At 41.7% G+C, this 17,424-nt stretch overlaps 1 protein-coding gene across 1 annotated transcript in view; it reads left to right on the plus strand.

Moving 5' to 3' along the window:
- Positions 1 to 17,424, plus strand: part of KCNU1 (potassium calcium-activated channel subfamily U member 1) — a 74,600-nt gene that overhangs the window by 32,687 nt on the left and 24,489 nt on the right. Inside the window, exon 20 of the mRNA XM_059731813.1 lies at positions 13,897 to 13,996. Within this exon, the coding sequence (XP_059587796.1) occupies positions 13,897 to 13,996 (100 nt within the window). The remainder of the gene's footprint in view (positions 1 to 13,896; positions 13,997 to 17,424) is intronic.

Below are 17,424 nucleotides of genomic sequence, written 5' to 3' on the forward strand. Positions count from 1 at the left end.
CCTCATCTAAAGTTGAATAACTTTTCCCAGAGAACTCGCCCCCTGACCCCGTGACCAAGGCCCTTCCTGTTAAACCCACAGTAGTCTCAACCTGAGTCACTCTGCTGATTGCAGCAGTGGTGGTAACACAAAGGGAAAACTGCCCAGGTTGCAGAAGCTAAATTCTTCCCATTGTTCTTGCTGGATTAGCTGGTCATCAGTCGAGTTGAATCCTGGGCTCTGCAGCATAGACCTGATCTACCTATTGCATTAGCTACAATAATTGCACCTGTAGAGATGAATGGTGATACCTATACTCATAGAAATACTCCATAACTGACCTTCACTGAAATGACTCATGGTGTAAGGCACCATAATATGACACAGTTGTTACTGGCAGCAGTAGTAGGCTATTATATTGTGGAGAACTACCCAATGAAGAACCTTCCAGTATGTATTGGCACCCTGGTTATACAAGAACTTTTGGGAAATGAGACAAAATCCTGACAGGGTAAGGACACTAGGAGCCTTTGCAAACTTCTTCTTTCAAGGGCTGGATGGCAGTGTCTGTGAGGAGCTTGCAGATCTAAAAGAAACACGCCCTAATTTAATAAATAAATGAATAAATAAAAGTCCCCTGCCCCCCAGCATCAACCTGTCCAATTTTGTGCTTCAGCAGTAAAGGCAAATGTTGGCACAGCAAGAACTCCAGGGTCTCCTCTGGGTAGCTCTGCAACTCAGCAGCTGTCCCCAGCACTTGCACGGTATCAGGACAATAAAATGTTGTTCATTGCATCTGCCCTACAACCAATTAGGTCAGCTGTAAATATTGGAACTGCATGGTAAACATATACACACGCGCGGGTAGATTGTGCTGACTTGTTAAATATAAGTGAAAACATAATTAGATTTATAACACATCCCTTCCCCCTGCTCCCCCCCCACACACACATCCCCTATAACATAATTTACCAAAAAAAAAAGAGAAGGAAAAAACCTTCACAGCCTGCTGAAATATCATTATTAAAATGCGCATGAAAAGTCAATTATGCCAGAGGGAGGTATTTAAGAGAAGTGAGTTTCTATACTCTGGGATTACACCTTGGGGATTATATATTTCTTTTTATTTTTTTTTCCCTGAGATCTTTGCTGCCGCGTAACAAAAGGAAAAGAAATTTTACTAGGAGATGTTCTATAATCCCCCAAAGACATGACCAAATACTCACATAAATATTTCCTTTCCCCGTCAAGTTTCTACCTCACCATCATATCAAAAGGAAGGAAACTATGTTCCATCCAGCCAGGTCAGGATTGTTTCCTACAGTACATTTTCTGGTATTTAGTTTTAAATGTCACCAGAGATTGGGCTTACATTGCTTCCCATGGGAGGACATTTTACACTGTTATTATTAGTAGTAGCAGTATTTATTATTTGTATGATAACAGTGCCCAGAGGCTTCTACAGCTATACAGCCGTGTTAGGCTAGGTGCTGTCTGTACACATAGTAAAAGGCAAGTCCTGGCTCGGAGGGCTTACAAAGGGTGGGAAGGTCAGAGAAGTGAAATGAAGTATCCGAGGTCACCTAGCCAAGCGGCACTCGTCCAGACGACAGATTTGCGACAACTACAGAGGTTTCAAAAACCCGTTTGTGTTCTTCACTGAAATGAAACCCAAGCCATATTTTGTGTAAATGGAATTAAATCACAATGTCCCCTTTCAATCAAAACCTGAACTTTTCCATGCAGGGCTTATGGGGTGGAGGAGGAACTCTTGCATGCTGTAGGATACTGGCTTGATAGATACTCAAGTCGAAGTACCTTTTTTGTCTGCTATGGGATGACAGACTGCTCTGAATCAGGCAGGGCAGGGCTTCTCCCTCATCTTGGAGCAGAAGACAGACTGTACGCATCCATGTACTCTCTCTCTTCCCTGCTGGTAGTTTCCAGTGGCTTTGGTAGGGAATTGGATGCCTAGCTATCATGGGTTCCTAGAAAAATTGTTAAAGCTTTAACCAACAGAGTTACAAATTACTCACCCCTCTCATATAAAAGAAGCCTTATAGATCAACAAAGCCCCTGTTTTTAGGCAATTTTCAAGGACATGGGGGGATTTGAAAGAATGTAATGTGAAGCTCTCCATCCAAACATATGTGCAGAGATACCTTTCTGAGCAGCACTTTTGAAGAAGAAATAAGATGCCAAAAGAGATAGTGAAGGGGGAGTGGGTACCACAACAAGCCAATAAGGAACAAAAAGAAAAACCCAAACACCTAACATTTTCAAAGGACAAATGATTTTTCAGAACTTGAAAATACCAAAGCATATGACATTTTCATAAAACGTTTTCATTGGTCAAAGAATTTGTCCAGTTATGTATTTAGTTGAAAAAAATCCTGTTTGTTTCCCCCCCCCCCCAATATACATCTAGAATTTTTATTTTCTTTCTTTTTATGGGGGTAGAGGTGACTAAGTACATCTAGATTTTTTTTTTATGGGGTTAGAGATAGTAGGTTTTTCCCTCTCCCCCATCAAAACGCATTCAGAACACCCCAACCTGGTGGGGCAAAGTTATAAGACTACAGTGTCACAAATTTGCTTACATTTTTAGTTGCATGCAGGGTTTTGATTAAAGCTGTCTTCCCTCCAACAGCCCACACAAAATTAATATCCATGTTATTGTCCACCTAAAAGAAATCCCCAAGAAATGAGTCTTTATATCAAGGAAAGTGACTTTATTAGCACCATTTAAAAAAAGGAGTCCTATAAAGTTGGTTTGAAGTGAATGAAAAGAAACCTGTTTGAGTTCTTCGACCACTTATGAGTCCTTACATTAATACACTTGCCTTGCTAGTCATGGCTTTTCCACACGTTCTGGCCTGAGGCGTGACAAATTTAATAGTGTATATTTTGCTGAGTTGTTGACTCTTGTTTTTCATTCCTGTTAAGTTACTAGCTAGGTACAAAAGAATGTGTGTGCACCAGGCCCCATGTGGCGGCTGCACTGTGCTGTCTCATTCCCATTTTTGTCCTGGATGAGAGTTCATTTACCCAAGCAAAGGATTAATGAAAACTGAATTAGATGAAAGTGAAAGCCAGGTTAAAAAGCAAATGTTAGTTCTTTCTTTAATTGAAATTTATCTAGTATCTGGATAATTGCTCATAAATACCTGCTGGGTTGCCAAGCCTAAGTTGGGGCTTGTCAGTCTTTAATAAATCTAAAGGAATTAAAATCTTGCTCTTTGATGCTAACCATCTCATCCCAACCCAAAGGCAAGGCAAAACAAAGCAATAATGCTAAGCACTCCAGCATTCAGTTAATCTGGCAGAATGCATCGCGATCTTTATGAATGTGTGCGAGGGGCTGTGCAGGAGCTCGCGAAAAGGTCATTGGTATTTTTGGAGCGATAAATCACGGAGGGAAAGATTTGCATTTTGGCTGTATAAAATCCAGGGTCGGATTAGAGAGAGAATACTTTGCAGTAATATTTCTCTGCTGACTTGTTTTATTAGCTTCCTTTAAACATGTTACATTATTGCTTATAGAATTTCATTTACTTGGATTGGCAGCTTGATAAATATGTCTATTGGCGATGATTTGGATTGCTCTGGGCATTAATATTATTAAAACCTGTCACAAGGAAATGTCTGAAAGATGACTTACTGTAAAGATTACAGCATGAAATAAATCATACAATGGTATTTGTTACCGTTTATGGCCTCTTGGAGCCGAGTCAATCCCTTTTTATGTTGCATTATTTTTCAAGTTTTTATAGCCTTACATTATATATCGCTGTCAGAAATGAACAGATGGGGTGTCAAACACGAGCCTTCTGAATAATTCCCACCCTCGGGTTATTTGTATGAAGGACAAGTGTAAAACTGTGTTCTCAAGAAAAAGGAGATAGATAGAGGTGGAGAAAGTGTTGCTACAATAAGCAAGATCCTTTTTGTCAGCATACACATTGTGTTTTTGATCCCTACCTGGCATTTACCCTGCAGGAGCGGGGGGGGGGGTCTGGAAAGTTGAGCTGTCTGTGTTTTGGTTAGGGGAAAACCTAACTTACAAGTTAAACAAGTTTCAGTTTCCCTTTGTTTTTCTGCTGATACAATACCAGGGTTATTTTATTTTTCAGAGAATTTAGAAAAGCCTGCAACTTTTCCATCTCTCTTTTGTCTAGATCATTTTGATGGAACAAGATTTCTTTATGATATTTTTGGTGTGCTCGGAGGCACCTGGAAAAAGGAATGGCAAAGGAGCAAGGAGTAGAAAATGAAGTCAATCCTTTTGATTGGCTTTATGATAAGATATTCAGAAGGTAGTTTCTCATTTTATGCACATTTTCCAATCTTGTTTAAAAAAAAAAAAATCATTGTTCCTGTGCAGATAAATGGATGGTGTTTGTGGTAACAAAGGAAGAATTGAGAAGAGGTAGGCAAAGTTGCATGATTTTTTTTTTTTCTGTGAATATTTGTGAACTTAATCTAAAGCAAGGCGTTTCTGGGTTATGGAGGATATTGTTTTACATTCCACTCTTTGCTCCATTGCAGAGTCCTATGATTCTTGCAGTAATTTATCAAGAAGTCCTTGTCAGTGTCAAGATGACAGATGAGATGGGCTGATAGATACAGTGAACTGATAAATACATATGAAGTTAATTAGGCTTATCTAGCTTGGGAAAATCAGGGGAGAGACCTTAATCCCACAGTATTCTCCCTCTCTCTGTTGCAACATCCTCAAGTGCCTACCTTGTAAATGAATCCAACAAAGCCCAACCTTAGCTCCAGCCATATTACTTTGATTCCACTACTCCTTTGCTTTTATATGTGTATCTTTAGATCCACCATAATTTATTGTTCCAACCTCTGAGCGTTGGTGTGAGCCTTGCTCAAAGATCCTTTTTGATCTTCAGCGTAACTTGTATAACCATGTGTCCTCCCTAAATTGCCTAGCCATTACCAATATTACTTTCAACAATCAGTGTAAGGGTAATAAGAAGTGGTAGTGTAGCATATAAGACCTCCTGCCAAGTGCCACATGAACAATACAAGTTGAACCCCATCCATTTACTGGTGCCAGAGAGAGGTACAAAATTATTCCATTTACAGCTAATGACAAATCTGCATTAGGTCTGGAATTCCGAAGATGCATCAGGTAAATCCCTAGCTTCACTGAATTCAGTGGAAGCTTTGACATGGACTTAACTGGAGCCAGGATTTCAGCAATGATCTCTTTCCTGACTTAAAGCAGTGCTGATATCCATACGCTTGCCTCTGCCTTCTCCTGTTCCCTCCCTTTAGGCTACACTGCACCAACTGCAGAACGCCATGCCCCAAGAGGTGACAACCCTTGTCCTTAAATACCGTACCTTAGCTGACTTCTTCATTCGTTCCTACATTTCACTGTTCAGTTAGTTTTAAAGACACCCAGTGACATATTCCAGCCTTGTATACTACTCCATTATGCTCTTAGCCTTTGCCTCCCTTTGCTTTTTCCCTGAGGCTGGTGAGAGAGACTTCCTCTCTGTAATGTCTGCCATTTGCTGCATTGCTTTACCGCTTTATATCTCATGTGAAAGCAGGGTCCTTCTCTCTTCCCTGTGCCTCTGAATTCCCACTTCTCATCCCTATTGCCAAACCTTCCAAAGGGTTTGGGGGATATACTCTTTGCTATGTAAATCAAAAATGCATTGCACAGTGCAAATGGTGTTACACCCTGTTACACATGATACAATAATACAAGCACTGGAAGACTTTGCGTGAGTGCAAAGTCCAAGTGCAAATGGATAAGTTTCATAATGAGATTTCTCTGTGAACTTGTGCAAACTATTTATAATTTGGTCAGCTCCTGATTTTTAATGAGTGCGCTGAGAATGACTGAAGCCTCTGGCAGCACGCACTTGATATTTTAATTACCCACAGTAATTCTGACAATTACACAAATGTCATAAATCACATCATAATGACCCTTAAAAAAAAACAAACCTATTTAATGACTGGATGGGGAGTTGAGTTAAACAGGTGCACAGTGGATTATCAAGGAGGTATAAGCTCTGGACTACAAGCTATTTTTCTAAATGTTGTTGGTTGGACTGATTGGAAGGCTTTTCTACAGAATTTCACCCTGTCTGCTCAGTCCTCCCTCACTTTTGTTGTCTCGAGTCCAAAGACCCATTAAATTATCGGGTCCATCTTCCTAAGAGTGCAATATTGTTTTTTGTCTGGCAAACTCTCTCTGGAGCGGGTCAGCCCCAGGGCTGCTGTTCTTGTGCCAGTATCAGCACCCAAGCTAGCTAGCTTACAGCTAACTCATGGATGGCTATGTTAGTTGCCATCTTGTATGCAACGTAGGCATACTCTCAGTTCCTCATCTATAAAATAGGAAATATGATCCTTCCTTTTTGTTGAATTGTGAGTTCTTGGGGTAGAACCTCATTTGCGTCTATGTGCATCTATAATGCCTCGTCCACTGGGACTGATCATGGCTAGGCATGAATGTAAGAAAAATAATTACTAGCAATAAACAAAACCCATAGGAGAGACTGGATTTGAAGGCTTAAGTGACTTTGGGCCAGTTGCCCACATGAGAGTCTAAGGAAGGATGGCTGTATCGGGAGCTAAATATTGGTAACAACCAAGTGAATACAAGGGTCCAGAGTATGGCTCAACCCAGCCAGAAAGGGACCAAGAAAGCTGAGGGTCCCCCTTTCCCACCACATCCATTGCTGGCAGTAGTTTAGTAGGGTGCTATAGGTGAAGGCCAGTCGCAGCTTGAGAGCAAAGGGTGAAGAGTGAAAGGACATTTTGTCTGCTGGCTGTTCCTGAAGGGGAGCGCAGCTGCATGTTACCTCTTACAAAAGGCAGAGGCAACAAGGACAATCTTGCTTTAAGAAGAAAGGCCTTAGAGCAATAGAGATCACAGGCTAGGAAGTTAGTCTACCCAACAATATTGGGGCTGTCCCCAGCACAGCCTGCTACTCAGTTTGGTCCCGGCTCCCTGGATTTGGCCCATAGTGAGAATCACTTCTATTATCTAAGATCTCAACCATGCCAAGTTCTGGTCTTTTGATTATTTTGCTACTAATAACGTCATGATAAGTGGGTGGAAGTAGCTAATGGCTCTCAGCCATGAATGATCCCAAATGTTCCCGTTCTCTATTCTCCTGTAAACCTTGACAGATTGGGAGTGCTTAGTAAAATATTGTAACACTCAACACGCATTTACAAGAAAGCGATCTGTCCCATGACAGCTTCCAGATGTGTGAGTATGTGCAATTTCATAATTCAGGAACAGACTCTATTGCCCTCCGCAGATCCCCCATCAGCCTGTTCACAAGCACTGTTGATAATTAAATTAACCCACTAACTAGCCATGCAAATTCTGATAAGCAGTGACCAAAAAAAAAAAAAAAGGGAACTGTCAAGAAGCTCTCAGAAAATGACAAGGTTGTCATCAGAGATTATTCGTCATTAAGATGAAATTTGTTTTTCCTTCCCGTTTGCCAAATTCTCCTTTGTCCCTTCGTACATGTCAACTGTTTTCAGGTTTTAATCTGATAGCTAAGGGCCCAATTCTGCTACCTGTACTCAAGCTGCATAGTGCCTTAGACTGTGTCAGCATGGCTCCAGAGTGCCAACAAAAGATAAGTCTGCCCCCCCTTGTAGGCACTCTGTGCGACACCCAGATGCAAATTTGGCAGCGGAGGCAGTTCAAGGATGCACCTAGGAAGCTCAGAAGCCCTGAGGATGTACCTCAGGTCAAGGAGCAGGATCTCTACCCATGGGGAGGCTGAGAGCAGCAACTCGGGACCTCTTGGACATGCCGTCTGTCCTCCCTAATTTGCAGAGAAGAGATGAGTCAGTCGAGCTCATCTTTCGGCAGTGCCCTTGGGCTAGCTGAGCAGGCCACAGATCTAGCTGTAGCCACTCTTTAGCATCTTCTTTCATATGGCTAGAGCAAGCAATGGCAGAGAAAGTGCAGGTTAATCAAAGTTGTATATTGAGATTTGATAGCCAGTTAAGGACAGCTTGGTTGGCTGGGTGGATTGCTTCAATTCCTCCTTGATATGCAAGTTCAGGGGAGTTTGCAACATGACTCATTGACTGCACCTCATCGCAAAAGCAGTTCAGTGAGTCCTTGATGTCCCATTTGTTCAATAAATAGGCACACCTTCCATGTCCTGTACAAATGTGGTTCAGTGTGGTCCAATATCTACACTGCAAGTGGAAACCTAGAAGCTCAATGGTCAGATTTACAACCAAATGTTTGTTGCATGCTCTTTAGAATCGAATGACAGCAGGACACAGTGTGACTAGCAGCATGAAGCCATACATTTTGAAATTTAATGTTATCCTCCTACTCCTCCTCCCCCCTAAAGTCTGACCAGTAATGACTTGGAGTCTAAAACTTTTCATTGTGAATGAGTGCTTTGCACAGTTCAGTTATGTGACTTTTTTTTTTACATGCACCAGAACAGATGGACTTGGGCTTTTCAGCACTTTGCACAGTAATGCAAAACCAGATCCCTTTTTACAAGTGCCATGTCTCAAGTCTGTCCCATGAATGGAAGGCATTTTCCTTTCTACATCTCAATGAAGAAGTTCTTCCTAACATCTAGAGCAGATTTAGACTAGATATTAGGAGAAACTTCATTATGATAAGGGTTACCAGAATTTGGAATGGGCTTCAAAGGGAGGTGGACCTCCCCTACCTTGGAGGTCTTTGAGAGGAGACTCTACAAACACCTGGCTGGGGTCATCTGACCCCAGCGCTCTTTCCTGCGCAGGGCAGGGGGTCAGACTCAGTAATCTACTGAAGTCCCTTCTGACTCTAGAAATCTATGAAATCTATGAAAATGGTTACATTTTGCCATTGGTATTATGTCGTGAATAGGAATTGGGAGCCAAGAGTGGGATCACTGAAGGTAAAAGTGGTTCTAACATATTACTTATGTGTGCGTGCACACACACACACACACTAAATGCATGTATTGTGTGTGTGGCAGGAGAAGCTGTATTGTGGTTAGCCTGATGATAACCTTTGAGAACATCTTCAGAGATCTTACAATGGATGTCATTATTAATAAACTACAATTTTCTGTACTCTGGATCAAAAAACACAAATTCAGTAAGCAACAGGATGCCCAGTTTTCTAGTGATAATCCTACTATCATTAAATCTCAGAAGTGCTAGACTTGCTGCAACTGGTTTGTAGCTGTGTGATGCACGATGTGTTCTTACCTGGTTAAGTGTTGGCATCCTTCCTAAGAAAAGCCATTACAATGGAGGGTGAACGGGGAGAAGGAATGTGATGACAGGTGGCTAGAACAGGAGATATCTTTGTTTTCAGGTCATACAGCTACATCGTGCTTAGAGGCTTAAAGTACTCATTAGACCATCTAGGCCACCTCTCAAGCAATGCAGCATTGGTTGTCCATAGTGTTGCCAACTCTCGTGATTTTATCTATTGAAGTACTAGGTCTTTGTGACACATTACATGGGCAGCCTTCAGGTCCTCGTTGTTGCAGTAGATCGTTGTACTTATTTCTATAGCTGACATGTTATTGTTGCTAACTAAAGGTGCTGTAGTTGTAAAACAGCTCAGAATGGGAGACTAGAGTCTAATCCTGACCCTTGCATCAGTCTACTGTGCGACTTTGGGCAAAACCTCTGTCACATTTATCTCCTTTGGCGGTTCAGGTTAGCTCATCCAGCTCTTGAAACTCCAGGGCTTTGTTCATAACTGGGGACTTCAGGTAGTACTGTAATAAACATTCATTATTACAGTTATTATTGACTATTAAAACCTTAGTGATTCCAGTATAATCCTGTTGACTTCACTGGGGTTGCATGTATGTAGTTAAGGGGCTGATTCAGTTCAGTATACATAATTAAAAATATTTTTAAATGCGTATCGTTAGGCTTGGTTTTACTGGTTGTGTGATATGTTTGTTAATTATTTGATGGACTACTCTAAATAATGATACTTTGTAATTATGCACAGCACCTCGACATACATTAATTAATTAAGCCTCACAGTTGCATGTGAGGTAGGGAAAGCACTTTTGATGCATTGAAATTTAAATGATATAAATGAATCCTTGATGAACAGGTAGAGCACAGGCAAGCACAATATTCTCACACAGCGGCCACAGCAGGGAAAGACTTTGTAGGAACCTTCTCAAGTACAGGAGATTTTTGTTTTGTGCGTGAAACTCCACTCCTCCCCGAAGGATACATTTAACATATGTGCAGAGCTGGGAGTGATTCAAAAAACAATAAGAGGAATCCCAAATGGTCTGTCTGCTGAACAACCCACAGGACGTTCAGTCATTAAATCATTCACAAGGACACAATGCAGAAAATAATGCAATGATGTCAGGGCCAATTGTGCCAATAGACTGTGGCCTTTTTAAGCTCCAGCTGTTGAATCAACCTGGCTACTTCTTTAAAGTTCCCAATTTCTTTCTTGTTTCGGAAATCTTCTGCAGTGACAGCTCAGGGGTCTGATGTATGTTGATTATTTGGGTGTAAAGGTGCAATATCTCCCATCACCACTAGTTTAAAGAGACTTTGTTTTCTGTCCACTCTCCTTTATCTCTTCTAGTTGTCATTCTGGGAGACAGGAGGGAGTGTTGTGTCCCAAGGACTTGCTAGTGCTCTTGGCTTGCAGAAGTGAAAGGAAAACAAACGAGCACTGATCTCAGCGGCACATGCTCAACCCCTGATGCTAAAACTCACTTTTAAGTGCTTTCTTGTATTGCAAGGACTGAAAGATCCCAGGTCAGGATACTGCAGACTGGGGATTCAAAAGAGATTTTAGAGCTTCGCAAAAGACATTGTGAAGGATTTAAAGATAGTTTATCAGCAGGAAGTTGTTGGCAGCTGAAGATATGATAAAAGGGCTTCTGCTCCTGTCTTGTAATGCTATAGACAACTGTTAATCACTCCTCCTAGTCCGCATACAAAGTTTGAAACCTTATGGATCTGTCTAACTGTCTTCTAGCGTAGCTCAGAGCTATGATACCTACCCACAATTCAGTAAGACAGGACTGATGGGTTTATGTTACATTATGACTGTGAGCTTATGCCAAAAAAAAATTAATTTCACTATCATGGCATAGTTCTCTGTCATTTCAACTCTAGTATACCTGTGAATGCTGTCATCTTGGTCAACAAATTAGTTTAAACAGGGACCATTTACAGGTAAACTCATGAGCATCTCTACAGTTAAACAAGAGGACCAAGGCTTGTAGTGGCAGCTATAATTGACTCTGTTAGTTGGAAATAAAAGGGACACTACCAGTGGGGGAAGCAAGGGTTTTTTGTTTTTGTTTGGGGGGTTTTTTTTGGGGGGGTGCTTAGATATCTTTATCGGACTAACTGTATAATTGGGAAAGCTATTAGGCTTTTGGGCACAAAGGGCCCTTCTTCCTCCTTTGCACCAGTGAGTTGCATGCTCACGTCTATGAAGCCAAATTTTCAAACTTTCAGCTATATTTTAGGCTGGGCTTGCAAAAAGTTCCCTTTCCAAAATTAACTTTTCTGAAGTGCTAAGTACCCAGCAGTTCTTTTTCAGGCATTTAATGCCTGATTTTTCAAGGCAGCTCAGCATCCAGGGTGGCCATTCTTTTGACGATCTTGGCCTAAGTTGTGACTGACAATCTCCGTAAAGTGTGACCAAGGACTGTTTTGATAGGTAGACCTGATATGTCTATGCACCACAAATGTACCATTTCCTACTTTCAAGCACCCAAATTTTGGGTGAGAAGTGATCTATTACTTTCCCAAGGGAAGATGATTTCTGTAAGTATCATGTCATTTTCAGAACGTATTGCAGAACAAAATCTCAGTTAAAGAACAGTGAGCTAAATCAGACCCTGCTTCGCTTTGGCAAGGACATCAGGTGGATGCTTTTATGATGAAGTGAGTTTCTCACAATCCTTTTTTTCATTTTAGGACTCACAGGTGTTTCCTGTAAGGCATATATATTTCCTATAATATTAGAATGAAGAGAGATGTCATTCATGACAGCTGGCGTATATAGATGGTAGTTTTATTATGTTAGGGAAGTATAGTATACACTGATTGATTTGTAGAGCTGAGTCAAGTTAAAAGAGCTTCTGAGAAGATCATCTCCAACTTGCCAACATACCATTTAATCACTGGCTGAGATTCATTATCTGGGCAGGAAGGAGGAGGCCTTGAGTGCTGGGGAGGAGTCACATAGTTAATGGACACAACCCATCTACATTTGGCATCAGGCTGCCTGGATAAATGGGAGAGATTTAAAAGGGCACAGGTTCATTTATTCCTCTCTATATATCAATTACTGTGGACACTACAGTCTAGAGAGGCGGTTTAGTGTCTGAGACAAAGAGAAACCCAATTACACTGAAGGGTGGACTATTTTACAGTGGTTAAAGGGAATTCTTTCTCATGCAAAATGCAATTAGTCTGCAGAACTCGCAGCCACTGGATGCGATGGAGACCAAAACCTGCAGGATTCTGCGAAGGAGTGGGAATTGAAAGGGCTAGCAAGAGTGTCTGAAATCACAGGAAACTGCGATTAACAAATTTTGGTAGGGACATAAAATGTTGTGCCTCGATGTTCAAGCCAGTCTGAAAGAGACAGCTGCCATGGCAGTCAGATTTCATGGGTTATCTGACCTAGTCTGTCAAGTCCTGTGTTCCCTAACCTTGGACTAGTGATGGGAGGGCAGGGTAAGGGCACTGCTGTTTTGCCTGATTTCTGATTAAAAGTAAGCCCAGCGCATGTTTTAATGTCTGGAGTGCATCACAGAGAAGGCTGAAGACCTACTTAGGGAACACTAGTCATTGCTGCTTTGCCTAGTAGCATTAATAGACCCATTGCAGCTCTGATCATCTGTGTTGGTCTTGTGATAGGTGAGCATTTATAAAACCTGGAAACTTGCTCATTTAAAAGAACAAGGCAACCTTTTCTAGGGTGAACAGCTTTAGACTTTGTTATTAATTCTGTTCGAGCTTAGAGAGGTAGCATCCGTCATATGGTCTGGTTTCTGGTCTGTGTCTGAATGAGTTTAACCCTGAGAAGTAGGAGTAGAGATTCAGAATTTGTTTTTTGTGAATATTCTGCAATACAGACCGAATCCAAAGCCAATGGTTGGGGTTTTTTTTAGTTGTTTTTAGGCTAAACCAGAGTTACTCTGTTGAAGAACATCCCTACTGAGGAGCCCATTGGTTAGAATGGTCATGGGAAATCAGCCCCAAATAACCACAAACACCATCCAAGTGAAACAACCTAAGAAATCAGAGAAATAATTTGCAGAATACTTTTTTCTTGTATTTCTCTGGTTCTGTGCAGTATTAACAGCCCCACTTATGTTATCTGTATTACCACATCCTCACTGCAGCCACCTGCTAGCTGGGACAAAGTAAGACTATGGCATGGCTCAGCCTGCACTACAAAGTTTTGCTAGCAGAATTCAAGTCTGGGCAAAACTGTGAGTGCTTCTAACTTCAAAGCTCCTCGGTCATGGACAAACCATCCAGCACCCAACAGAAGGCCCTTGTAAACATTCACACGCCTTCTGGTGACAGCTGTGGTCCCTTCCACAGGCTGCAGTTTGTGCTCTGTATGCCTAGCTGCTGCAGTGGAGCCACACAGAGCCTCCAGAAGTGTATGCATGTGCACATGCTCTGGCATCTGGCCATTGGGAGCTGCTGTCTCCTGCTAGAGGCAGGTGAGTATAGACACATCCCATACAGCATGCCAGGTACTCTGTCTGATCTTATGTGCCACTGTGGGACATGACAGCTATGACTTGGACAAAGAGGGTTTCCTGCAAACCAGTGCCAAGATTATTTCAAGCTGGATGTATTGTTGCTGCCATTGCTGTGCAGACATGACCTAGCCAATCGATTGCTCTGTCTCTTTAGCGCATCAGATGTCATGGGGGACAAGAATAGTGATGCCATGCTTGATTCAACAGGAATGTTTCATTGGTGCCATGCTGTGTCTTTGGAAAAAGCCATCCTGGTAAGTGTAATATAATTAGCTTTGCACTGTTTTCAGATACTGTATTGTAAAAATCTAAGGGCTTTGCCTGTCTTCAGGAACTGGAAACCATTGTGCGCTGAGTACTAAGGAAACATTCACACCTGCACTGTGTGCTTATCATGCTTGTTCTCCTAAGGCCATATAGACATCTAGTTTCAAAGCAATCCCAGAACTGGGGACATATATACAGGTTGCATCACCTTCACTGCTATTTGTATGACCACACCATCAGAAGGCCCCAACCAAGAAGCATCAAGCTAGGTACTGGACTTAGATGTGGTAAGAGGTGGTCCCTACATTGAAGAGGATGTAATCAAAATAGAGAAGTCGGGCACAGAGAGTATCCTTTCACCTGTCTTCGAGATGGTGATGCGATGCTCAGAAAGATTAAATGAGGAGTTGTTCATGGTTAACAAGGGCAGCTATGGCAACTGATTGTTGGCTTCACCACCTTCTTACCCTCTTGAGCTCTTAGTGGTACTCTGGGAGTAGACGGAGAAGGTGCTGCCCATACTATATCTCTAAGAGGCATCTAACAAGAATATCTCTGCAGTAAAGCCTGTCCTACGCACCCAGAATGATCAGGACATCTATCACACTTGAGAAACCTGGCAGATAGGAAGAGAGAGACCAATTTTTCATGTATTTTGTTTTTAAAATGCATCAGCCACAGAATTTGAGGTTCCCTGCATTTGGATTTTATCAGGTTGGGGAATACTTAACGGTTTTAGTTTAGTCATAATAAATAAATTATTTATTTAGAAATGTTTATTTAGTTACCAGTTTTACAGGGACAAAATCCTACCCAGAATGTCAGGCTGTACTCTGAGCTGCCATAGAGCTGAGAGGAGGCAACGAAATCTTGCACTGAGGTGTTCAAAGTTCTCATCAAAAGTACAGAAGGTTTCACACTGTTCTACCAGCTGGGAGACATGCAGCAGGTTGGGTTTCATGCAGCTTGAAATGCAGCATCTTCCTTCTGAGCAAGCAAGAGGACAGTATCACCCAGCAACCTCCAAACAGCTTCCTCATTAGAAATGGGCAAATATCCCAAGGAGCTGGAAGCTCAGCTCAGGGTAGCATTTTGGAAGCATTTAAGGGCTTGCCTGCACAAGGGAATAGGTTGGAATGGCAACTGTGCACTAACTCCCTATTTACCTACTCAGCATCTGTACTGAGGATTTTTGCATAATCCAGCCTAATCCACTTTGGAAGCAGATTAAGCCAAACTGTACAAAGCACGAAGAGGGAGTAACAGTGGTGTCCTCACCAATAATTAGGGTACAGTTATTTCTGCACTTTAAATTCGTATCCCAGTTTATTTTGCAACAACACCCTGTGCTGGCAATGCCTTAAATGGCTTAAGAGGCTAAATTGCGTCTTCAAAAGTGATTTAGAACCCCAAATCCTGGAATTAAAAGTGTAGGACCAAATTGTTAATGGATTTAGATGCATATAGACCGATACTGAGATTTTGACATGGGAGTTTGGTTTGTACCTTTAGGTCTGATCCAGAGCTGGGTTTGAAACTAGAGCTTAGATTTCTAAATGAAGTACTTTTGAAAATGTTGTCCCTTATTTAATACTTCTTGTTAGGGGAGATTATATTCATTATTGGAGGTGTGAATCTGTTGCAGAAATGTGTAATCTCTGGGCTCCTCTAACTGGACTACTTCTTTCTGGAAAATGAGGGAAGTCTCATTGAGGGTAAGGCTTACCCTTTGCACCACATTATGTGTGCTACTTAGGACTAGGTCAAGCATGCCCTTTCCTTTTGTAGGTCCAGGACTAATTGCTCCAGAAAGCAGTCTTTTATAACCTCAAGAAATTTGGTCTCTGTATCCTGGCCTGATACTAGATTGACCCAGTCTATATGCATATAATTGAAGTTGTCCATTATTTCTGTGTTTTCTTGCTTTCATAGCCTCTCTCAACTCCAGTAGCATTGCTAGCTCTCTGCTACCATCCTGGTCTGGGGGTCAATAGTATGTCTCTAGACATACTTTTTCTCTTTTGAAACGTGGAATTTCTACCCAGAGAGATGCTATGGTACTTGTCTCATCAATAGAAAATTCTGCTGTATTTGATATGATCCAGAGGGTTTTGCTTTTCTACCTGACATACATATAATCTGTGTCCTGCTGCAGTCAGATTCAAATACAGCTTCTAGACCTTGGGTGAAATTCATCTCTGTGCAGAGGGTTAGCAGCAGATCTATGCTTTACTGTTGTGAGGGCTCACACCAAAGTTAAGCAGTATCTAGGTCCTTTCTTGGTGCTCTACACAGAGGTGGACTGCCATTGTAAGAATAGCTTCCTTCCTGGTATTGCAGCTTCCTGTCTTGGTCAAGAACATAGTGTTACAAAAAGAAAGAAAAAATGAAAAATGCCAAATGTTCCAGGTCTTAGCTCTATCGATTCAAGTCAACACTTAGTTTCTCCAAAATGGTTCACCTTTTCCCTGCTGCTCGCTTATTATTAGCAATCTAGCAATTCCATGTTGCCATCTGCAGGTTCTAGCAGTAATCATTTTTCCAATTGTTCCAATAAAAACACTATAAAATAGATTGTGTTTTTAATTGTTTAGTTCCATCCAGCAGACTATTTGCTGGACTTAAGGCCTGTTACATTAAATACAGCTAAAGGTTTCATTATTCAATTTGAACTAATCTAATTAGTTAGAGAGGATCATTTAATTTGGTTATGATTCTAATCTCTCATCAGGATAGTTTCCCTGGCAGGCTTTTGTTTCTCTTGGAAGAAAACCCGTTGGGGAAAGAATATTGCAAGGACTTACTAATTTGACAGTTCTTGATTGGCTAATGTGTATGCACACCATGTACTTTTCACTGATTGGCTAATGTGAACCAAAGCCACATACCAATCATGTAAGTCTCCTTAAGTAACATTTTATTACAGAGCATCTTGCCATGCAGGTGGGATGAAGCAGGTAATTGTCCTTCATGTCGCAAGGAAACATGACATCACACGCCCAGAAATGCAAAATCAACATCTGCCTTGGGTGAGAAAAGAAGAAAAATTCCATAGCATGATTGCTCTGTGGCAGAAGGCCACCTCTGTCTCTCCCCAAAAAGTCTACTCTGTGACAATTTGGTTAACATGGTCCCTGCAGAGGGCAGACATCCCATCTCTTTAGGTAACCTGAGTTGGATATGTTCCTGAGGGAGGTGGGGGGAAACCTGCTCGCTCTGCCTACGTGACTGGCATCACATACCTGGGTCAGGGGCTTACACTCCCTATCGTTCTAAGCAATGCCAGCCTGATTGGGAGGGGGCTAGAGACCCTGCCAGTCTACCCAGCAACCAGTGATGCCTTTCAAATAGGTTGGCTGGCAGCCAACAGGTGCTGGTCTCCATTGGACCAGGTAAATGAGGTGATAAGGTCTAC

This window comes from Alligator mississippiensis, chromosome 7 (assembly GCF_030867095.1).
Source record: "Alligator mississippiensis isolate rAllMis1 chromosome 7, rAllMis1, whole genome shotgun sequence".
Classification (NCBI taxonomy): Eukaryota; Metazoa; Chordata; order Crocodylia; family Alligatoridae; genus Alligator; species Alligator mississippiensis.